This window comes from Oncorhynchus masou, chromosome 20 (assembly GCF_036934945.1).
Source record: "Oncorhynchus masou masou isolate Uvic2021 chromosome 20, UVic_Omas_1.1, whole genome shotgun sequence".
Lineage (NCBI taxonomy): Eukaryota > Metazoa > Chordata > Actinopteri > Salmoniformes > Salmonidae > Oncorhynchus > Oncorhynchus masou.
Window position 1 is genome coordinate 178,377 of NC_088231.1, and position 24,942 is coordinate 203,318.

General features: G+C 40.8%; 1 protein-coding gene across 2 annotated transcripts; it reads left to right on the top strand.

The window, feature by feature from the left end:
- Positions 1-1,690: 1,690 nt before the first annotated feature.
- LOC135506642 (dnaJ homolog subfamily A member 1-like) lies at positions 1,691-24,734 on the top strand. 2 transcript variants are annotated; one of them, XM_064925959.1, is made up of 9 exons: positions 1,691-1,815; positions 3,852-3,999; positions 4,673-4,856; positions 4,986-5,090; positions 5,583-5,810; positions 11,997-12,111; positions 12,776-12,891; positions 19,595-19,695; positions 21,795-24,734. In XM_064925959.1, exons 2-9 carry the CDS (start codon positions 3,868-3,870, stop codon positions 22,020-22,022), a joined length of 1,209 nt encoding a protein of 402 aa, XP_064782031.1. In that variant the 5' UTR covers positions 1,691-1,815; positions 3,852-3,867; the 3' UTR covers positions 22,023-24,734. The 2 variants fall into 2 exon arrangements, with proteins under 2 accessions (XP_064782031.1, XP_064782032.1); XM_064925960.1 differs by lacking the exon at positions 1,691-1,815 and adding an exon at positions 1,829-1,969.
- Positions 24,735-24,942: the final 208 nt, after the last annotated feature.

Consider the following 24,942-nt stretch of genomic DNA (forward strand, 5'->3'; position numbering starts at 1 on the left):
TGTATTTGGTACAAATCATTCCCTAAGTTCTAGACCTCACCTGGATCTGGTAATGCATGGTGTGGCTGTTGAACAAGTTGAGGAGACTAAATTACTTGATTCTAAACTGTTATGGTCAAAACATATAGATTTAATGGTTATAAATGATGGGGAGAGGTCTGTCCATAATAAAGAGATGCTCTGTTTTTTTGACACCACACTCCAAAAAGCAAGTCATGTGTCAAGTCATGTGTGGTCAAGTGCTGCAAAGAAAAACCTAGTTAGCTGCAGCTGGCCCAGAACAGAGAAGCACATATTGCTCTTCATTGTAATCAGAGAGCTATTTTAAATACTATGAATGCTCGTCTCTCTTGGCCAAGAGTTGAGGAGAGACTGACTGCATCAGGTATTTTTCTAAGAAACATTAATGTGTTGTAAATTCCAAATGGTTTGCATAGTCAACTTACACACAGCTTTGACACGCACACTTACCCCACCATACATTCCACCAGGTTTTTTTTCACAGTCCCCAAATCCAGAACAAATTCAAGAAAGCGTACAGTATTATATAGAGCCATTATTGCATGGAACTGCCTTCTATCTCATATTCCTCAAATTAACAGCAAACCTGGTTAAAAAAATAGATGACGTAACATCTCAAGGCACAACGCCTCTCCCCTATTTGGCCTAGATATTTTGTGTGTATGTATTGATTTGTAGGCTTCAGTATGTGTGCCGTTTAAAAAAATTATGTAGTTCTGTCCTCAAGCTGTTCCTGTTTATAAATGTTCTGTATTATGTCATGTTTCATGTTTTGTGTGGACCATAGCAAGAGTAGCTGCTGCTTTCGCAACAGCTAATGGGGGTCCTAATAAAATAGAGATTGACTTCATCACTACTTGTTTTTGTTAGAAGTGTTGACATGCCAAATGCACCAAATGCACCTGCCAAGATGCCTGTTTGAGCTACTAGTTACATGATGTATTGTTTTTCCATATCTCCATCCATGGCTAATTTAGGAAAGGGACAACTTTAGCTAGCCAGCCAACTGAGGACAACAACACAAGATGCAACAAGTCAAGTTGTTTCTGTCAATGAAGTATGCTCTCAATGCGATTTGATAGGAGTGAGGACAAATCCAAACTGGCTTCCCCCTTGACACTTTTTTTTGGTGTGTCAGGAACATTCACATTTGAGCTCGTTCAGTTCAGCTCGAGACTGATTGGCTATTATTTTACACCTGTTTCTTTTTAAAGAAAGGCCAAATGTTTGCTGGCTTCCGTTACATTCAATGCTAGGGGTGGCAACAATGTCATAGTATTTTGAACTAGACAGCATCAGATAGATGGCCTACACATACAGAGGGGCTCTTGTGAATGTAAGGAAAATTATGAAACCCAGAGAGACAAAAGATAAATAATTGTATATTTTTTTCTTTGTCATTTTTAGGGGAGGCCGGCTTCCCTTGGCAACCTTGAAAACATGCCACTGTCAATAATGCCACGTTCAAAACAACTCGGAATTCTGAATTGGGAAATCTCTGACTTCAGTTCGTACTCTAGAGAAAAAAAATCGCGTTCCGACTAAACACATTTTTGAAAGTCCATCAAACTCGGAATCCCAAATCGGAAACTCGGGCATCTTTCTATAGCCCCCGACTTCCCGACCTGAAAATCACCGACGTCATGGTTTGACCTCGTTTTTTCCGAGTTGTCTTGAAAGCACCATTAAAGTAGGCGGTACAAGTAGTAGAAGGTTCTGGAAGTTCATCGCCAGGACGGGGGTGTTTATAAGTTAAACAAGGTCCTTTCTCTCAACGGCCGTCTATTGTAACAGGTAGCTAATCACAATTTAATGGTGTTTTCATTCTGCAAAAAGTAATGTTCCTAATTGGTATAGTAATAAACTACTAGCTAAGCTACTACTATCAGTTAGCTAGGTCGTGGATAGCTGGCCAGCTAACGTTAGCCTAGCTGGCTACCAAACCAAGGTAAGTTACCTAGCTGGCTAGCTAACTTTATCGTGTTGGATACGGGAAACTAGCTAGATGGGTCTCTTGTTTTGTTAGTAATAATGTAACGTTAGCTAGCCAGCGTTAATGACGTGGCTAACGTTCGACGCTAGCTAGCGCTTCTAGTATTGGCAAAGACCGTAACGTTAACGTGGAACCATGACTTTATATTTCATATCAGAGAAATAACCCTAATAGTAAAACATTAATGTTAAATTGATACACACCATTTTATAGAGTTCCCATAAGCCCATGTCACAGCGCTTGTTTACAGACAGAAGACAGTAGACTAACGTTATCTGTGCTAATTAATGTTAGCTATCTGCGTCTGAGTGAACACCTAACGTTTACCTGTGTGTAAACTGAAGACAAACGCCACAAATGTGTCACTGAAAAATACTATCCTCTGCAACTGTTAAACCCGGTTAAAACACTATACAGTAATTATGTATTTAACATTTGAAGTTGATATGAGAGTACAGGGATTTATATTTCTAGAACCGTACCGCAATTGAGAATCGATTCACGTTTATTTGGTTGTTTTGGCTTCCAGAGCCCTTTAAACCTAACATAATTTAGTCCAATATTGGGCTCCCATAGCTATGTGGATCTGTGCAAAACTACTACAGTAAGTATCTCTCTTTATTTAAAGATTTCTTGCTGATGAAAGAAGAGCCATATGTTTGAAAGCCGTATCCCAAGCGATGAATATTGATGCTAAAACACAGCGTCAGCATTGTAGTTTACATAAACCGAAGCTGACAGCTGAACACTAGGGAGAAAGCAAATGTTTGTTAAAGAGTAGTGTTAAGATCACATTTATTAGTGACAGAATGCATTTTAAAATTCACGCACAGAAATACTTTTGTTTTGACAAAACAATTATTTTATCGATAGGAGTGTGGGGGAAGATACTTGTTGTGCACGTAAATCGGAATTAAGGATAAGAAAGATTACACTTCTATTTCACACCATAGCCTGCCGAATTTGCAAGATAATTTCTCTTATTTTTATTTGTGGCATGGAGTTTGACTAGCCATGTACATTTACAAGCCTGCTAGAGTTGTTGGCATTTGGCCAAGCAATAAATATGGTTGTATGCTGGAAGAAGCCTGATCTGGATTGTGAAGCTAACTGAAGCTGATTTTCTGTAGATACCCTGAGTAGATCTAGCTTGCTTTGTAGTAGGACACCCCTCAGGTCTGTTAAGCATGCGCTCACAGAAGTCTCACGCTGTTGAGCTTCTGGGTTCAGAAACTCAGATGTTAAGCGCTAACCCCTCATGTTGAAAATATATGTTGCTATTCACCAACTTTGTTTCTAATGCTATCTGATTGGGATATTTCTATCATGAAGTTGCAGTGGTGGGGAACTTGTCATACCAATAAGTGGTTTCAAATGCAAATAGAATGGCATTAGTGCTGAGCGATTAACTAATTGACCAACTTCGGTTAAATTATTTGATTTCCATGTGATTTTTTTCTTTTCTTTCTGGGTGCAATGCTCAGTTTCTTTTAGATCAGATCAAGCCCAAACTCTTCCCAACAGGCCAATATTCTACATTAACTGCACTAAACATAATCCATTGAACGCCTAGTTGCTTCGTGTGCTATCTACATGAAAGTACAATCTAAGATTTGATAGTTTGTGTTCAGCAGTCGTAAAGTATGCCATATTTACTTTGAAGAACTACTAAGATAATGATTTTGTAAGACTGCATAGCCCCCCCCCCAAAAAAAAATCAATGTCTTTATATATTTTTTTATAATCTATTTCTGAACCAACCTCAAAGCACATCGCTCAGCACTATGTCATACAGGAAGAGAAACTGACACTTGTGTGAATTTTTTTTATTCTGCAGACTGTAACCAACAAGAATGGTGAAGGAAACCGGCTTTTATGATATGTTGGGTGTTAAGCCCAATGCCACACCAGATGAGCTGAAAAAGGCTTATCGTAAGCTGGCCTTGAAATACCACCCTGACAAGAACCCTACGGAGGGGGAGAAAGTGAGTGGAAGTATTCAGGAAACCACTTTGCGTCCATGATGGTCAGAGTTTATTTTTGTCGCACCACCTTTATCTTTGTGAGCTGTGTATGTTATAAACAACGTAAAACTCCTATGAATAGGTTCTGATTTATGACTAGTGGTTGAGTGGAGATAAGTTATTCATGCCAGTGTAGCAGAGTTAAGAGGTACAGTATGCTCACTCCACAGCTAGCTTGACATTTCGTAGATGGATCTATACAATTGGTTCCTATTGTATAGCTCAAGTTTTTTTCACATTATCGAGCGGGTGGTCACGTGTGTTGGCAAGGTAGAGGACTCTGGTTCAAGCCCAGTTGGAGGCAAGTTCAGAGCGGGAGCGATGTATGCTAATCCAGCACATTGATGCCGGTTATGCCAGGTTATTTTTAAGAGATGAATATGGAAAATACATAAATTGTTTCTACAGTTGTCAGAAAATTCTAGTAAGTTTAATATTTTTGAGTACTAGTTGAGATTTCTATTAGTAGTTTGCACTGAGAATTGATCGCGTTTGGGCCTGTAACCGAAAGGTTGCTTGATTGAATCCCCAAGCTGACAAGGTAAAAAATCTGTCGTCCTGCACCTGCACCTTTCAGTTGTACAACTGACTAGGTATCCCCCTTTCATTCAGTTTTTTTCTTTTTTCTTCCCAGTTTAAGCAGATATCTCAGGCATATGAGGTGCTGTCAGACTCCCAGAAGAGAGAGGTGTACGACCGGGGAGGGGAGAAGGCAATAAAAGGAGGGGGCAGCGGAGGTGGCGGAGGTTTTGGATCACCCATGGACATCTTTGACATGTTCTTTGGAGGAGGTGGCCGACTGCACCGGGAGAGAAGAGGTAAAAACCAAATGAAGTACAGAGACAAATTACTTTCCACAGAAGACTTCAAATTCTGGCCTTTGTTTTCTGTGGTTCTTCTTAACTTCTCTAAAGCTAATGCTTTGCCCCAATGTGCTCTCAACCTAGGAAAGAATGTGGTTCATCAGCTCACAGTCTCTTTGGAAGACCTCTTCAATGGCGCCACGAGGAAACTTGCTGTCCAGAAGAATGTTATTTGCGAGCGATGTGAAGGTGCTACGTTACTACACATGTAACATTGTTGGTTAACATTGGTCTTGATCAGTCCCTTATTAAAAGGGATGGATGAAAATGACCAGTGTGGTAACCCTAAAGTCATCAGGTTGAATAGCCCTGTGTGTTCATGCATGGATTGGATGTCATTTTTAAAATTGTTACGTATCACATTATGAACAATGAACTGTTAGAGGTAAATGCCTCGGCTAGGGTAAAACATTTTTAAGATTATCATCGTACAATGCCCAAACTGTATTGTTTGGTTCCATTTTTGTTGCTCTGACTATAAAATGCATACATAGATGTTCTTTCTTACTCCAAGTACATTTATACAGCGGATCATTAATCCACAGAATCGCTATCTGTTGACTAGCATTTACCGCCCTGTCAAACGCAGCATGTGAGGTTCTGTTTAACAGTGATGTAATGAGAGTTACTGCTGCAAACGACTGGGGTGATGTGGACTGACATGGCTATGGTTTGGTGTAGGTCGCGGGGGAAGGAAGGGTGCGGTGGAGATGTGCATGTCCTGTCACGGCACGGGCATGCAGGTGCGCCTCCACCAGCTGGGGCCGGGCATGGTGCAGCAGGTGTCCACCGTGTGCGGGGGTTGCCAGGGCCAGGGCCAGCGCATCAGCCACAAGGACCGCTGCAAGGCCTGCAGTGGACGGAAGATTCTGCGGCAGAAAAAGATCCTGGAGGTCCACATTGGCAAAGGTGAGGTGGTTGATTAGTTGTCCATCAATTGAAGTCTTTCCACAGCTCACAATTGACAAACATATTATAGTTAATATGTACAATAAATTAAAATGTCCTACCCTGAATGTTTTTATTTGTTTTGTTGCTATAAGGTCCAACAGTTCTTTGACTCCTTTGATTTGTGTGGAGTACAATTGTCAAGAGCATAGACTGCCTAAATTGTTCACTATGTTTGTGTAGCGACGTGGGGGGTTGGGGGTGGGTTAAGCATGTTGACACGGGATGCGCCTGGGCCCTGTTGACACCGTTACCTGACAGACCAAGCTGCCTGTGGATGGGAATGCTAGCCGAGTGACTGCCAATTTAACAGGTAAAAGTGTGAAGATTTTCTTTCTCCATTTTGAGGATGTAGGAGGTTTTTTAGATGTTTGTCCATTTAACCAGATTTTTGGATGTCTGTTATGTGATGTCTGTTTCTTCACTTCTGGTCCTGGAGAGCTACACAGCTAATAGCTGATTCATGTAGTCAAAATTTTGATGAGTTGGATCTAGAGGTCGACCGATTATGATTTTTCAACGCCGATACCGATTAATGGAGGACCCAAAAAAGCTGCATTTAAAAAACAAATTGTAATAATGACAATTACAACACTATCGAATTAACTTATTTTAACTTAATATAATATAATTTAGCCTCAAATAAATAATAAAATATATTCAATTTGGTTTAAATAATGCAAAAACAAAGTGTTGGACAAGTAAAAGTGCAACGTGCCATGTAAAAAAGCTAGGGTTTGAGTTCCTTGCTTAGAACATATGAAAGTTGGTGGTTCCTTTTATCATGAGACTTCAATATTCCAAGGTAAGAGGTTTTAGGTTGTGGTTAATAGTATTTATAGGGCTATTTCTCTCTCTCCCATTTGTATTTCATATACCTTTGACTTTTGGATGTTCTTATAGACACTTTAGTATTGCCAGTGTAACAGTATAGCTTTCCTTTCCTCGGCTCAAACCAGGAACACATCGACAACAGCCACCCTCGAAGCAGCATTACCCATGCAGAGCAAGGGGAATAACTACTCCAAGTCTAATAGCGTACACCCCGCTAACTAGCTAGACATTTCACGTCGGTTACATCAGCCGTTAGGCTGATAGGCTTGAAGTCATAAACAGCGCTGTGCTTGCGAAGAGCTGCTGGCAAATGCACGAAAGTGCTGTTTGAATGAATGCTTACGGGCCTGCTGCTGCCTACCATCGCTCAGACTGCTCTATCAAATCATAGACTTAGTTATAACATAATAACACACAAATACGAGCCTTTGGTCATTATTATGGTAGAATCTGAAAACTCATTTTGAGAGAAAAAAACATTTTCAGTGAAATACGGAACTGTTCGGTATTTTATCTAACGGGTGGCATCCCTAAGTCCAAATATTCCTGTTACATTCAATGTTATGTCATAATTACGTAATATTCTGGCAAATTAGTTCGCAATGAGCCAGGCTGCCCAAACTGTTGCATATACCCTGATTGCGTGGAATGAACCCAAGAGAAGTGACACAATTTCACCTGGTTAATATTGCCTGGATTTATTTTAGCTAAATATGCAGGGTTTAAAAATATATACTTCTGTGTATTGATTTTAACCTCTTGAATCTATAGGGGCGCTATTTCATTATTGGATAAAAAAAACGTGCCCGTTTTAAGCACAATATTTTGTCACAAAAAGATGCTCGACTGCATATAATTGACAGCTTTGGAAAGAAAACACTCTGACGTTTCCAAAACTGCAAAGATATTATCTGTGAGTGCCCCAGAACTGATGCTATAGGCGAAACCAAGATGAAACTTCAAACAGGAAATTAGTAAAATTTTTGAAGCTCTGTTTTCCAATGTCTCCTTATATGGCTGTGAATGCGACAGGAATGAGCCCACAATTTCTGCCGTTTCCCCAAGGTGTCTGCAGCATTGTGACATTTGTTGCATATCATTGGACGATTGACCATAAGAGACTACATTTGCCAGGTGTCCGCCCGGTGTTCTCCGTCGAAATTGTTGCGTCATCTTCAGCTGCAAGTATTTTTCCATGGGATTCAGAGGAGAAAGTAGACTTCCACGAACGATATATCAATGAAGAGATATGTGAAAAACACCTTGAGGATTGATTCTAAACAGCGTTTGCCGTGTTTCAGTCGATATTATGGAGTTAATTTGGAAAAAAGTTTGCCGTTTTGATGACTGAATTTTTTTGGGGTACCCAAACGTGATGTACAAAACGGAGCGATTTCTCCTACACAAAGAATCTTTCAGGAAAAACTGAACATTTGCTATGTAACTGAGTCTCCTCATTGAAAACATCCGAAGTTCTTCAAAGGTAAATGATTTTATTTGAATGGTTTTCTTGTTTTTGTGAAAATGTTGCTGGCTGAATTCTAGGCTTATAGCTATGCTAGCTATCAATACTCTTACACAAATGCTTGTTTAGCTAAGGTTGAAAAGCATATTTTGAAAATCTGAGATGACAGTGTTGTTAACACAAGTCTAAGCTTGACAGCAAATATATTTATTTCATTTCATTTGCGATTTTCATGAATAGTTAACGGTGCGTTATGCTAATGAGCTTGAGGCTATAAATAGTATCCCGGATCCGGGATTGCTCGACGCAAGAAGTTAAGAAAGGCATTGTTTATGGTTAGGTACAGTCGTGCAACAATAGTTTTTTCCGCAAATGCGCTTTTTACCCCTCTGGGATATGTGGGACGATAGCGTCCCACTTTGCCAAAATGCAGAGCGCCAAATTCAAATAAATGCCTATAAGAATCAAACTTTCATGAAATCACATAATTTGCAAGATAGCAAATTTTAAAGCTGCACGTGTTGTGAATCCAGCCAACATGTCAGATTTTAAAAAGGCTTTTCGGCGAAAGCAAACGATGCTATTATCTGAGGATAGCACCATAGTAAACAAAAGAGAACCTATTTCAACCTTGCAGGCGCGACACAATGCAGAAATAAAAATGTAAATCATGCCTTACCTTTGACGAGCTTCTTCTGTTGGCACTCCAATATGTCCCATAAATGGTCCTTTTGTTCTATTAATTCCGTCCATGTATATCTAAAATGTCCATTTATTTGGTGCGTTTGATCCAGAAAAACACCGGTTCCAACTTGCTCAACATGACTACAAAATATCTCAAAAGTTAACTAAAATTTGCCAAAACATTTCAAACTACTTTTGTAATACAACTTTAGGTATTTTTTTAACGTAAATAATCAATAAAATTGAAGACGGGGTGATCTGTGTTCAATACAGGAAGACAACAAACTGACACTAGCTTTCTGGTCATGCGCCTCTATCAAACAGTACACATGAAGTGACAAGACTGGTGACATCCAGTGGAAGCGGTAGGAACTGCAATCAAGTCCCTTAGAAATCTGGATTCCCAATAAACTCATTTGAAGAGTGACCTCAACAACAAATTCTGAATGGTTTCGCCTGCAACATAAATTCTGTTATATTCAAAGATGTGATTCAAACAGTTTTTTTAGGAACTTGAGTGTTTTGTATCCAAATCTACAAACAATATGCTTATCTTAGCTTCTGGGCCTGAGTAGCAAGCAGTTTACTCTGGGCACCTTATTCATCCAAGCTACTCAATACTGCCCCCCCCAGCCATAAGAAGTTACCTGTCTCATCCCCCTCAGCTACACTGATTTTGAAGTGGATTTAGCATCTGACATCAATAAGGGATCATAATTTTCACCTGGTCAGTCTGTTACGGAAATGTAGACTGTTTTGTCCACTGTGTATGCATGCAGTGCTTTCGGAAGGTGTTCAGACCCCTTTACTTTTTGTTACGTTACAGCCTTATTCTAAAATGGACTAAATTAAACATTTTCCTAAATATGCACACAATACCACATAATGACAAAGCGGATAGATACACATTTTTAGATTTGTCTTTATTTTTAATATATTTGGGGAAAAAATACTATTTACCTAACTATTCAGAATCTTTGCTATGAGACTTTAAGCTCAGGTACATCCTGTTTCCATTGATTATCCTTGATGTTTCTACAACTTCATTGGAGTCCACCTGTGGTAAATTCAATTGATTGGACATGATTTGGAAAGGATCACACCTGTCTATGTAAGGTCCCATAGTTGACAGTGCATGTCAGAGCAAAAACCATGCCATGAGGTCGACGGAATTGTCTGTAGAGCTCCGAGACAGGATTGTGTCCTGCAACAAGTTTCTATCCAGAAGGAAGGTATTTTCTTGCTCCCCGCGAATCTGTTTTGAAAAAGAACCCCTTTATTTATTTTCTACAAAATGTTGTGGCTGCTGTTTTCACATTGTAGACACTGGTACTGTGCTGGAGATGATTGATAAGGGGTGGAATTGCCCATTTAAAAAAAAATATAAATAAAATGAAATAATGCTCACTCAGCAAGATCACTAGGTGTAACCTTGAGTTACTAAAGCCTTTGTGAATTTATCCAATGGACAGCCATAGTGAAATCCCTATACTGAAGCAAACTAGTGTGTGTGTGTTGTGCATTTCAGGTAAAATAACACAAGGTCCTCTACTCCGCCAATTAATCCACACACACAATGGTCAACCGAATCGTTTTTCGTCATCTCTCTTCTAGGCTTTCTCTTCTTGACTTTATATTGCGATTGGCAACTTTCATAAATTAGGTGCATCTGGTTGCCAAGGGATAAAATAGAAGTCAGTTCTATTTGTGACGCAGATTGCGCTGCAAGTCCTGCCTCTCCCATCTCCTCATTGGTTTATAGAAGTTGGTACCCACCTGCCATCTCCTCCTTGGTTATACCGACGTGGGTGACTAAAAAAACGTTTGTTTTGTGCTTAATGGGATTGAGATCCGGGCTCTTTCCTGGCCATGGCAGAACACTGACATTCCTGTCTTGTAGGAAATCACGCACAGAACGAGCAGTATGGCTGGTGATATTGTCATGCTGGAGGGTCATGTCAGGATGAGCCTGCAGGAAGGGTACAACATGAGGGAGGAGGATGTCTTCCCTGTAACGCACAGTGTTGAGATTGCCTGCAATGACAACCAGCTCAGTCAGATGATGCTGTGACACACCGCCCCAGACCATGACGGACCATCCACCTCCAAATCGATCCCGCTCCAGAGTACAGGCCTCTGTGTAACGCTCATTCCTTTGACGTTAAACGCGAATCCGACCATCATCCCTTTTGAGACAAAACCGCGTCTCCTAAGTAAAGAGCACTTTTTGCCAGTCCTGTCTGGTCCAGCGAGGCAGATCCTTGTCCGGAGAGGACCTGCCTTACAACAGTTCTACAAGCCCTCAATCCAGCCTCTCTCAGCCTATTGCGGACAGTCTGAGCACTGGAGGGATTGTGCGTTCCCGGTGAAACTTGGGCAGTTGTTGTTGCCATCCTGTACCTGTCCTGCAGTTGTGAGGTTCGGATGTACCGATCCTGTGCAGGTGTTCTTACACGTGGTCTGCCACTGCAAGGACGATCAGCTCTCTGTCCTGTCTCCCTGTAGTGCTGTTTTAGGCGTCTCACAGTACGGACATTACAATTTATTGCCCTGGCCACATCTGCAGTCCTCATGCCTCCTTGCAACATGCTTAAGGCACGTTCATGCAGATGACAGGGCGTCTTTCTTTTGCTGTTTTTCAGAGTCGGTAGAAAGGCCTCTTTAGTGTCTTAAGTTTTCATAACTGACCTTAATTGCCTACCATCTGTAAGCTGTTAGTGTCTTAATGACCGTTCCACAGTTCATTGTTTATGGTTCATTGAACAAGCATGGGAAACAGTGTTTAAACTCTTTACAATGAAGATCTGAGGTTATTTGGATTTTTACGAATTATCTTTGGTCCTGAAAGGGACTTTTCTTTTCTTTGAGTTTATGAATTTGGTACCCTGGAGCGTTTCTTGAATTCTACAAATGCTTTGACAAGAATGGAAATGAACTGAATATAATTTCTGTAACTAAATTTCATGCGACCACATCTCTGGACCAGGATAGTATGGATCTGGTTACCAAACGCTCTAGGATCCAAATCATCTAGGGATATGTGAATGTGCCCTAAATGTTCCCCATGGCATGGTTGCGTGTGAACGCCATTACCAGAATTCTGATCAGTCTTAATGCAGTTAAATACGGGCCAGTTGCGTTACATTAATCCTAAATTGTTGCAGGTATGAAGGATGGGCAGAAGTTAGTTTTCCACGGGGAGGGAGATCAGGAACCAGGACTAGAGCCTGGTGACATCATCATTGTCCTGGATCAGAGAGTCCATCCAGTCTTCACCAGGTAAAAGATTAAACCTCTCATGCCAGTTCTTATTCACTACCTACCTCTCTACCCTATGTCTATATCACATTGTCTGATTGGACCAACAAATGTGTTTTTGCACATATTTGGCAGTTCCACATGAGATCTTTTATATTCTTCAATAATGTATTGGTCTGTACTAGCCTATAGACTCCTTTCTGTGTTTGCAAACATTGCTTTTGAGGGCGACGCACGCAAGTTGGTGGGAGTTGTTATAGAAGGCCAGCAAAAAAATGCTCTCTTTACATGTTGCTTATGAGTGCTTTTCACACTACTTTTGGATTATTATTGGGTTTTAAGGCTCGTATGAATATCCTGCTTCATGCAAATCAACAGCATTATAAGTAAACATTTCAACCAGTAAAATGGCTCTTTGGCTAGTTTTTAAACGTATGAGAACCCAAAAAGTTAATAAAAGTTGTGTTACTGTGTGACATCAGTGTGTCGTGTACTGGAAAAAGATCTATATCTTGGCTTGTAAACAAAATGAAAATTTGGCCAATTTCAAGAACTGAATGAATTTTCAGCAACAAAAAATCTCCATTTGAGAGCCAGTCGCTTCTCAGTTCTTGATTTTTCACTTCCTGAATTGAAATGCAATTGATCGCAGTCCGGTTGGTATTGACTGTGCTCTATTCTACAGGCAAGGGGACAATCTGATCATGACTATGGAGCTGCAGCTGGTGGAGGCCCTGTGTGGTTTCCAGAAGCCTTGTCAAACTCTGGACAACCGACGTCTCCTCATCACCTGCCACCCAGGTACACTTCCTAGATTATTTCACTTAACAGAAACCTTGTACAACATTGTGCACATTTTTTATGCATTTAAAAAAGAAACAATTATTGTGGTGTTGCACGGTATCTAAATGTCATGATACTTGTACCGTAGTACCGTTTCATATGATGCTACCAAATTTGTCGGTCCTACCAATCTAAAGAACCTGCCATAAGTTCAATTTAAGCAGTAGCAACTAGGCTCTTGTATGTTCAATGTCCACTTCACTTTCATGCGCATCTCTCGTGTGGCAGCTGTGATCAGCCAGCCATCACCTACTTCTCTCTGTCCACTCTTTCTGCGCATCTATTCCTCCATTAGTTTTAAAAATATAGGTTAGTGGTGATAGCGAGCGGGTACACAGACCCTGACTCTTCTGTTACATTTGGTACATTGGAGCATTTTATTGCCTGGTGTAACCAAGAGCACAGGCCAGTCTAAGTAGACTTTGCACGTGCAAGTTTGCGGTCATGCAGCCTCTGAGTGACTGGAAATGCACAACTTAATGACAGGCATTTTTGCAGCATTACAGCCAAGAAAACGGTGTCTCTAGCTCAAATGGTTAAAGATATGACCCATATTATCAGCGCTACTTTTTTTTTTTTTTTTCCTGCATCATTTTGCGCGCATTTGATATGAGTTCAAAACCATGTTGTGGGCCATTTTAAACTAATCCCGGGTCGTTATTATTGGTTTGATAACAAAAAATATTGTCATGTTGCCTAGCTAGCTAACAACCTGCTCACTTGACAGTACAGTGGTTCCTCCTTTAAAAATTATGAGCTTACACCGCAGTAGGTACCCAGCGTCATGGCTTCATTGCTCCAGACCATGGCTCTCTAAGGCAACGCATCTTGGTGCAAGAGGCTTTACTGCAGACCTTGGTTCGAATTCAGGGCGGCGCACAATTGACCCATAGTCATCTGGGTTTGCCGGGGTAAGCCTTCATTGTAAATAAGAATTTGTTCTTACCTGACTTGCCTAGTTAAATAAAGGTGACAACTGCAGTGCAATTAAACTGGCGACAACTGCAGTGCAATCAATATTAGGTGAACAGTGACCGGTGTTAAAAATACAACTAACTTGTTATGCAAGTGTTACACACCAACAGATGGTGAGAACCTACACCAGACGAGCAATTCATTTCAACAATGTTCATTTTAATTTGACTTTACAAACAAGAGGGCTTAATTGGAGTCTTCGATGCCTAAACCTATATAAAATAGTAGTTAAAAAAAAATAGGCCTACTTACAATTGCAACCGGTCTCCCATCCGCACAACACCGGGATTCTTTAGCTAAATAGCCCAGTACTGTACTGCCAACCATCACTTTGTACAGCGCCTGTTAATTTGTCATTGAATCACAGCCTACTTCACCAAACGGGTGATTTAACAAGCACAAGTGCTGTCGTTGTACCAATGTGTACCTAAGCATAAACATCAATGCCTTTCTTAAAATCAATACACAAGTATATAATTTTAAACCTGCATATTTAGTTAATATTGCCTGCTAACATTTCTAGGGAAATTGTCACTTTTCTTGCATTCTGTGCAAGCAAAGTCGGGGCATAGTCAGCAGTTTAGGCCGCCTGGCTCGTTGCAAACTGTGAACCATTTCTTCCTAACAAAGACCGTAATTGACCATTTTTCATAATTATGACATAACATTGAATGTTGTGCAATGTAACAGCAATATTTAGACTTAGATAAAATATGGAACGGTTCTGTATTTCACTGAAAGAATAAACGTTTTGTTTTTGAAATGATAGTTTCTGGATTTACCTTATTAATGATCTAAGGCTCATATTTCTGTGTTATTATATTATAATTAAGTCTATGATTTGACAGAGCAGTCTGACTGGGCGGTGGAAGACAGCAGCAGGCTCATAAGCATTCATTCAAACAGCACTTTCGTGCATTTGCCAGCAGCTCTTCGCTGTGCTTCAAGCATTGTGCTGTTAGGCTTGAAGTCAATCAACTCAGGAGATTAGGCTGGCAATACTAAAGTACCTATTAGAACATCCAATAGTCAAAGGTATATGAAATATAAATGGTATAGAAATAAATAGTCCTATGATAACTACACCCGAAAACTTCTTACCTGGGAATATTGAAGACTCATGTCGACCGATTATGATTTTTCAACTCCGATGCCGATTTATTGGAGGACCATAATAGCCGATACCGATTAATCAGACTTTTTGTTTTGTAGTAATGACAATTACAACAATACTGAATTAACACTAACTTAATATAAGACATCAATAAAATCAATTGAGCCTCAAATAAATGAAACATGTTCAATTTGGTTTAAATAATGCAAAAACAGTGTTGGAGAAGAAAGTAATGTGCCATGTAAAATAGCTAACATTTAAGTTCCTTGCTCAGAACATGAGAACATATGAAAGTTGGTGGTCCCTTTTCACATGAGACTTAAGAGGTTTTAGAGGTCTTAGGTTGTAGTTAGTATTTATAGAACTATTTATCTCTATACTATTTGTATTTCATATACCTTTGACTACTTGGATATTCTTATAGGCACTTATAGTATTGCCAGTGTAACAGTATAGCTTCCGTCCCCCTCCTCGCCCCTTCCTGGGCTCGAACCAGGAACACATCGACAACAGCCACACTCGAAGCATCGTTACCCAGTGACGTTTGAAACAGTATTAGCGCACACCCAGCTAACTAGCTAGCCATTTCACATTGGTTACACCAGCCATTAGGCTGATAGGCTTGAAGTCATAAACAGCGCTGTGCTTGCGATGAGCTGCTGGCAAAACGCACGAAAGTGCTGTTTGAATGAATTATTACGGGCCTGCTGCTGCTCAGACTGCTCTATCAAATCAGACTTAATTATAACATAACACACAGAAATACGAGCCTTTGGTCATTAATATGATCGAATCCGGAAACTATATAATTTCGAGAACAAAACTTTTATTTCAGTGAAATACGGAACTGCTCGGTATTTTATCTAACTGGTGGCATCCCTAAGTCTAAATATTCTTGTTACATTGCACCACCTTCAATGTATGTCATAATTACGTAAAATTCTGGCAAATTAGTTCGCAATGAGCCAGGCAGCCCAAATTGTTGCATATACCCTGATTCTGCGTGCAATGAACGCAAGAGAAATGACACACTTTCACCTGGTTAATATTGCCTGCTAAACTGGATTAGTAGTTATAACTAGTAATTATGATTGTTTTTTTATAAGATAAGTTTAATGCTAGCTAGCCATTTACCTTGGCTTCTACTGCGTTCGCGTAACAGGCAGGCTGCTCGTGGAGTGCAATGGTTAGAGCGTTGGACTAGCAACCCCCGAGCTGACAAGGTGAAAATCTGTCGTTCTGCCCCTGAACAAGGCAGTTCACCCACAGTTCCTAGGCAGTCATTGAAAATAAGAATGGGTTCTTAACTGACTTGCCTAGTTAAATAAAAGGTATAAAAAAATCGGAAATCGGCGCCCAAAAATACCGAATTTTTTGTAATTTTATTTTTTTAAATAAACTTGAAATCGGCCCTAGTTAATCGGCCATTCCGATTAATCAGTCGACCTCTATATCAAATGCGGATGTTTATATTAACTACATTTTAGTCGCACTTCCACCCAGCTCCACGACCACAGGTAAAACCTTGCTGAGACAAATATATTCATATCGTCAATTTCTCTAGCCAAACATCTTGATGGCCTTTGTCTGTCAGCTTGGCAGAGTTATGGGAAAATGTTTTCAGTTGATGCCGAACTTGTTCGATCAGGTTTAAATCAGGAGACCTACATGTAGAGATGAGAAATACTTTTAGATATACTGTAGGCCTACCGAAGGTGTTGTAGGTCTTTGTTTTTATTTAACCTTAAAGGTCTACTTACTCTGCTGGCGTTTTGACCCAGTTTATGCCCTCATTTGAAATGCAAACCCTGGCGGCATTGTGTGTTTGGTCATTGTCTGCATTTGGAGAAGAGATTTTTTTTTAGTCTAACAGCTAAAATTAGTACAATAATAGAAATATACATGTAAATAGGCCTAAACGTAACACAATATTGCTATAATCCTACCTTGAAAGAAACAATATGTACCCAGAAACACCTTTTCTGACAGGGTCCAGCATACCGCTTTATGATTTCTTCATCAATGAAATCTTGAGCCATGATACCTGAAAAAGGAGGCAACAGGGAATTATTGTGGGTAGGCATGTAACTTTTGCTTTGTAAATGGTCAAACTTTACCATCAAATATAGGCCTGGTCCCTGGCGAAAAATTGCCCCCACACATGGAGTTTGAGCGGATTTCTTTAGCAATTTTGAGCAAATTGACATTGAATGTCTCGCCAGCTTTGGTCAATGCCTGGGCCTGCAGGACGCAAAGCTCTTTGTCAGATGAATCATTGGGTCGAAACTACAGAACAGTACAAAACAAGCCAACACACATGGTTAATGTTCTGATAATTAATAGTAAATATGAAATTTCTTACAGAGCCTTTCTAGAAGTCCACGCAAGTTTCTTCAACTGTCTGACTGTAATTAGAGCGACGTTGATGACGTGCCATGATGCCAGCAGATTAGTTTGCCTTTGTCGATCTCGCATCCTCTTCATGAATATAAGCAAGTTTTTAATAATTTTTTATCACAAGGGACATAAACAATAACTAGTAATGCTGCATACTCAAATATTGCTATAAATTGCTGAGGTGTTACTTTATTTTACCTTTTAACTAGGCAAGTCAGTTAAGAACATATTCTTATTTTCAATGACTGCCTAGGAACAGTATGTTAACTGCCTTGTTCAGGGACAGAACGACAGGTTTTTACCTTGTTAGCTCAGGGATTCGATCTTGAAACCTTTCAGTTACTAGTCCAATGCTCTAACCACTAGGTTACCTGCTGCCCCAAAAGAGAACAAAATTATAAAAGTATGAAAATATGAAATATTTTGACGTAGTGTTGACAACTGTGAAATGAGGCTTGAAATTACTTGTTTCTAAATATAGTGTAATCAATTTATAAAATGCCTATGAGATTTCTCCTTCCTTATAACTGTAAAATGGGGTGCCTGAGTGGCGCAGCGGTCTAAGGCACTGCATCTCAGTCCTAGAGGCGTCACCTAAAGACACCCTGGTTCGAATCCAGGCTGTATCACAACCGGCCGTGATAGGGAGTTCTATAGGGCGGCGCACAATTGGCTCAGCATCGTCCGGATTTGGTCGCTGTAGGCCGTTATTGTAAATAAGATTTTGTTCTTAACTGACTAGAATAAAATAAATACACATTTGTATATTTAGTGTTAGAATGTAGAAAATATGCAAAGGTCTCTCGATCAAAATGTCTGCCCCCATCGCTGTGAACGAAAGGAGAGTTCCTAGCCAGACATCTCATATTAATCTTGTCTGTGACTGTTTTTTGTTTAAAATCTAAAATTTTAGATTACTGACTAAATCGCTCTGAATGTGCTACAGCAATGAAACCATTCTTCTGCTGTGTTACGATTTCAGGCATAGGGGTTTAGCCACTAACATTAAATGCTATGACGTGGGGTTCAGCCATGAGTTGATGGACAGTCTGAAGAGCGAATTAAATCATAGGAGGGACATCCCAGCTTCAAGTGGTGTCAGATTTCACATCCTGCTTCACACAGGCAACATACATACTACTTCCTGTGTCCGTAAGAATGCTCAATGCTTGCCATTTCGATTTATGGTGTCCACCGATCGATTTCAACGAAATAGACGGTCGGAACCCTTACCAGAACCACGTAGGTCCCCTAAACAGGGGACTTTACAACGTTTGTTGCCTAATGTTTTTAAAGTTGGGAGTCGTATGTGTTTTGGGGGAGAGAGGGATCAGGAGGGAGGGAGTGTTAACTGAAGCGTAAAGATTTCATGCAGTGTTTTCCCCTTACTGTCACAATGACATTGTAATGGTGCCGGAGGGGATGGCTGCCGTTTTTATGGGCTCCTAACCAACAGTGCTATTTCGTTTTTTTTCCCCCCTCATTTTTGTAACTTGTTTTGTACATAAAGTTGCTACTGCTGTCTCTTATGACTGAAAATATCTTCTGGACATCAGAACAGCGATTACTCACCTTGTACTGGACGAAGATTTTTTATTTTAATGAGTCCGACGCAAAGGATATACTGCTCTCTGCAGACCAGGCCCAAATCCCTGTTATTTGCGTGAAGAAAAGGCTACAGAGATAGAGGGAGAAAGAAGGTTGGGGTGCCTCGTTAGGATTCGTAGGCGAGTGAGTAAATCGTCATTACCATCAGTTTTATTGGCCAACGTACAATCGCTGGAAAACAAACTTGATGGTCTGGACGGTAGATCATCTTACCAATGGGCCATTAACTGTAAAAATCTATTTTTCACCGAGTTGTGGCTGAATGACAACACGGATAATATAGAGCTGGCTGGGTTTTCCGTGCATCGGCAGGACCAAGCAGCTACCTCTGGTAAGACGAGGGGTGGGGTTGTGTATATTTGTCAATAACAGAGGGTGCACGAGGTCTTAATATTAAAGAAGTCTTGAGGTATTACTTGCCTGAGGTAGGGTACATAAGCGGTAGACCACACTTTCTACCAAGAGTTCTCATCAATATTCATAGCCGTCTTTGATACTTGGCTTAGTAAAATGTTGGTATCATGACAGGACTAGTTTAGTCTCTTAAAATATTTTTTACCTTCGCAGGGGAATTGATCAAACCTGGCGACAAGAAGTGTGTCATGAATGAGGGGATGCCCATGCACCGCCGGCCGTTTGAAAAGGGACGCCTCATTATCCTCTTTTCGGTATGTTCTGTGAAACACATCTTTCAATGTGTTCCACCATTCAGGACTTGATACTGTAGTTCAATATCTATCTTTGTATTTATTCTGAACAAAAATATAAACAAAACATATAAAGTGTTGGTCCCATGTTTCATGAGCTGAAATAAAAGTTCCCAGAAATGTTCCTAATGCACAAAAAGCTTGATTCTCTCACATGTGCACAAATGTATTTACATTCCTGTAAGTGAGCATTTCTCCTTTGCCATGATAATCCAGCCAGCCTGACAGGTGTGGCATATCAAGAGGCCTGATCATTACACAGGTGCACCTTGTGCTGGGGACAATATAAGGCCACTAAAATATGCAGTTTTGCCACAACACAATGCCACAGATTGGCATGGTGACTGCAGGGATATCCACCAAAGCTGTTGCCAGAGAATTGAAAGTTATTTTCTCTACCGTAAGCCAACCCAACGTCATCATAGAGTGTGGCAGTACTTCTGACTGGCCTAACACCAGGTGTAACCACGCCAGCCCAGGACCGCCTCATCTGGCTTCTTCACATGAGAGATTGTCTGATAACAGCCACCCGGACAGCTGATGAAACTGGGTTTGCTCAACTGAAGAATTTCTGCACACTGTCAGAAACCATCTCGGGAAGCTCATTTGCATGCTCGTCGTTCTCACCGGGGTCTTTACCTGACTGCAGTTCGACGTCGTAACTGACTTCAGTGGGCAAATGTTCACCTTCAATCACCACTGGCATGCTGGAGATATGTGCTCTTCACAGATGAATCCTGGTTTCAACTGTTCCGGGCAGATGGCAGACAGTGTATGTGTTGTGTGGGCAAGGGGTTTGTGGTGGCGGTAGGGTTATGGGATGTGAAGTCGTAAGCTACGTACAACGAACACAATTGCATTTTATCGCTCACAATTTTAATGCACAGAGATACTGTGATGAGATCCTGAGGCCCATTGTCCTGCCATTAATTTGCCGCAATCACCTCATGTTTCAGAGAATTTTGCAAGAATTTGTACACAATTCCTGAAAGCTGAAAATGTCCGTTCTTCCATGGCCTGCATACTCACCGGATGTGTCACACATTGAGCATATTTGAATGCTCCGGATCAATGTTTACGACAGCGCGTTCCAGTTCCTGCTAACATCCAGCAACTTCACACAGCCATTGAAGAGGAGTGGGACTACATTCCACAGCCTAATCAACTGTATGCGGAGATTTCATGCGGCAAGTGGTGGTCACACCAGATACTGACACTGGTTTTCTGATCCACGCCCCTACTTTAAAAAATAAAAGTGAAATTATTTGTATTTAGTCATGTGAAATTCTATATTTCTATGGACTGATTTCCTTATGAAATGTAACTCAGTAAAATCTTTGAAACTGTTGCGTTCATATTTTTGTGCCGTGTGAATATATTGGGAAATGGTGTCCTAATTCGCCCGTGACCCCCACAGGACGGCGCACAATTGGCCCGGCGCCGTCCGGGGGAGGATTTGGACGGTGGGGCTTGCCTTGGCTCGTGTCCTAGCGACTCCTTGCGCTTGCAAGCTGACTCCGGGCAGTCAAACAGTGTTTCCTCCGAAACATTGGTGTGGCTGACATTTGGGTCAAGCAAACAGTGTGATAATTAGGCGGCCAGGTGGGACATATTTTGGAGGACGCATGACTCTACCTTCACTTCTCCCAATCACATTGAGGAGTTGCAGAGATAGCCAAGGGACCTAATTCAGGGAGAAAACAGGGTCTGGTTAGTATTGGGATGGGAGACCATCTGGGAATACCAGGTGCCTTAAGCTAAAAAAAATATTTAAAAAGTAAATGGTGTCATTCATTCCCTCAGTTAAAATGTATTAAATTGCTTGACAAACTACTGCTGCAGACTACTGCTGTTTTATTAAACCACTGGAGACTTAGTCAACCATACCAACCTTGTGGCCATTTTGTAGTATAACTTTTATTGTGATTGTGTAATTGACACAAGTCTGCACTGTGTAACTCGTAACGTGGTTGCTCTACTGTTTCAGTTGCTTCTTAATTTACATTTTTTTTAAAGAAAGTTACGGCGTAGAAATTAAACCCATTTTCTTTTTGCCGAAGGTGGTATTCCCCGAGGCCAACTTCCTCCCCAAGCACAAGCTGAAGGAGCTAGAGCACTACCTTCCTGCCAAGAGGGAAGCGGAGCAGCCTGAGAGCATGGACGACGACCTCTACATATACACCGACCTGGAGGACTGTGACCCGGCCAGAGTAAGACGCAGCCAATACCATTACATGGAAGAGGATGACAACCCGTCCGCTGGCGGGGTCCAGTGCCAGACCTCATAAGACCCCGTCACATCACTCCAACCTCAACCCAGCCCCCTCTGGAAACGTGCACAAACCGCATCTTACATTTTATTCTCTTAACTTACAATGCTAACTGTGGTGCCGAAGCGGTCCTTTGGGCTGGATACCCGGATCTATGTTCCAAGGTGACTTGGCTGTCTTTTAGTTGGATCGTGTGCCTGAGTGGAGGAAATGGATTTCTGGTTAAGTTCCTTAGATGACCAGAAATGAAGATTCTGAGATTTTGGAAGCGCTATGGATGCTGTCACTGACATTTTTTTTGTTATATATATGTTTGATTTTTATGGTGTTTTGATTTGTAAATTAGCAGGTTTTGAGCACCCTCTGTCCATTTGATGTCACGGTTAGTACCGTTTGGGATTTTGTGGTGTCCAAAGGTCACGAGAGAAGATAGTTGGAAGCTATAATTCATGTTGCCAAATTGAATCCTCACAGCGAAGAACCATATTGGCCTATTTCCATTTTAGAATAAATGTTTTTGTATACCACATCAGCATAGTTTAGGAGATACTTGCCAATTATTACACCAATGTTTTTGTTTAATTAATTTTTAATGATATGTTATCTACATTTCATAATGCATATTGACCTTTTTGTGGTTCTTCATCTGCTGTAATATGGTATAATATGGTATACTTCGTTAGGTTCAACTGATGATGAAAAGTTATTTACCCCATTTTTACAATCAAGAGTTGTCTGTTTAATTCCTCCATTCTTCATGGGAATTAGTCAAACTAAATAAACTTTCCATAGACCTCTCAAGAAGTTCTGCTACTGGTACCTATGTGCTGTGACTGTCATAATTGTCTTGGGATTAAAATAAACTTAATGGCTAGTCTTCTGCTGCCAAGTTGAAATGATTAAACTCTTAGTCTCATACCTTTTACCTCAGTGAATGGTGTGCTTGTTGTGAAGCCAAAAAGTGCAATGTTACTGCGTTCGGAGACCAAATTCACAGTAAAGGCTGCATACAGTGCATTTGGAAAGTGTTCAGACCCCTTGACTTCTTCCACATTTTGTTACGTTAGCCTTATTCTGAAATGTATATATTTTTAAGTCATCAATCTACACACAATAGCCCATAATGACTAAGCAAAAACAGGTTTAGACAAAACATTTTTAAATATCACATTTACATAAGTATTCAGACCCTTTTACTCAGTAATTTGTTGAAGCACCTTTGGCAGCAATTACAGCCTCGCCTTCTTGGGTATGACGCTACAAGCTTGGCACACCTGTCTTTGGGGAGTTTCTCCCATTCCTCATTTCAGATCCTCTCAAGCTCTGTCTGGTTGGATGGAGAGCGTTTCTGCACAGTTAATTTCAGGTCTCCAGAGAAGTTAGGTTGCGTTCAAGTCCGGGCTCTGGCTAGGCCACTCAAGGACATTCATAGACTTGTCCCGAAGTCACTCCTGCATTGTCTTGACTGTGTGCTTAGGGTTGTCCTGTTGGAAGGTGAACCTTCATCCCAGTGAGGTCCTGAGCACTCTTGAGCAGGTTTTCATCAAGGATCTCTCAGTACTTTTCTCCGTTCATCTTTCCCTCGATCCTGACTAGTCTCCCAGTCCCTGCCACTGAAAAACATCCCCACAACATGACGCTGTTACTACCGTGCTTCACAGTTGGGATGGTGTCAGATTTCTTCCAGATGTGACACTTGGCATTCAGGCCAAAGAGTTCAATCTTTGTTTCATCAGACTAGAGAACCTTGTTTCTCATGGTCAGTCCTTGAGGTGCCTTTTGGCAAACTCCTTACGGGCTGGCGTGAGCCTTTTTTATTGAGGAGTGGCTTCCGTCTTGCCACTACCATAAAGGCCTGATTGGTGGAGTGCTGCAGAGATGGTTGTCCTTCTTGAACTCTGGAGCTCTGTCAGTGACCATCGGGTTCTTGATCACCTCCCTGACCAAGGCCCATCTCCCCCGAATGTTCAGTTTGGCTGGGCGGCCAGCTCTTGAAAGAGTCTTGGTGGTTCCAAACTTCTTCCATTTTAGAATGGAGGCCTCTGTGATTTTCAATGCTGCAGACATTTTTGGTACCCTTCCCCAGATCTGTGCCTTGACACTCCTGTCTTGTAGCTCTACAGATAATTCATTTGACCTCATGGCTTGGTTGTTGTTCTGACATGCACTGTCAACTGTGGGACCTTTTACATAGACAGGTGTGTGCCTTTCCAAATCAGGTCCAATCAATTGAATTTACCACAGGTGGACTCGAAGTTGTAGAAACATCTCAAGGATGATCAATGGAAACGAGGCACCTGAGCTCAAAATTGAGTTTCATAGCAAAGGGTCTGAATACTTAAGGTATTTTTGGTTTTCAATACATTTGCAAACATTTCGGAACATTTCTTTTTTTGCTTTGTCAATATGGGGTGTTGTGTGTAGATTTGAGAAATGTGTTTAATCCGTTTTAGAAAAAGGCTGTAACTGGGAAAAAAGGTAAAGGGTCTGAATACTTTCCAAATGCACTGTCATCAGTCGGGCATGACCTTTACATGTCAATCGCATTATAATGTGGTCCAGATTTAATCTAGGCCTTACTATCTATGACTACTGTTGGAACAATATTGTGAATATGGAAGAGAAAATAATTATTCAGTACGTTAAGTTTTGTCTGGTCCTAATACAACTGATCCAATAATTCACCATGTTTGTCTATGGTCATATTTATAATTAAATGCTAGGATGTTTCTCAGGTGTTACTGGTGACCTTTTTGGCGTAGTTGAAGCACTGGTGCGTGTAACAATTTAATTTCCAATGGCCTTAGAGCCATTATAGGAAAATGTATTCATTGTATACACAGGGTACAGTGCTGTGAAATATCAAGAAAGTACACATTAAAGTTACTGATGCCCAAATACACGGAATTGAACAGGAGTGAGTAGTAGTGAGCACTGA

Bases quoted from the DNA above. Each gene is read 5' to 3' on its own strand.
- LOC135506642 (XM_064925959.1), top strand. From the start codon at position 3,868: ATGGTGAAGGAAACCGGCTTTTATGATATGTTGGGTGTTAAGCCCAAT. The intron at 4,857-4,985 runs GTAAAAACCAAA...CTCTCAACCTAG, and splicing joins ACTGCACCGGGAGAGAAGAG to GAAAGAATGTGGTTCATCAG. The intron at 12,892-19,594 runs GTACACTTCCTA...TTACCTTCGCAG, and splicing joins CCTCATCACCTGCCACCCAG to GGGAATTGATCAAACCTGGC.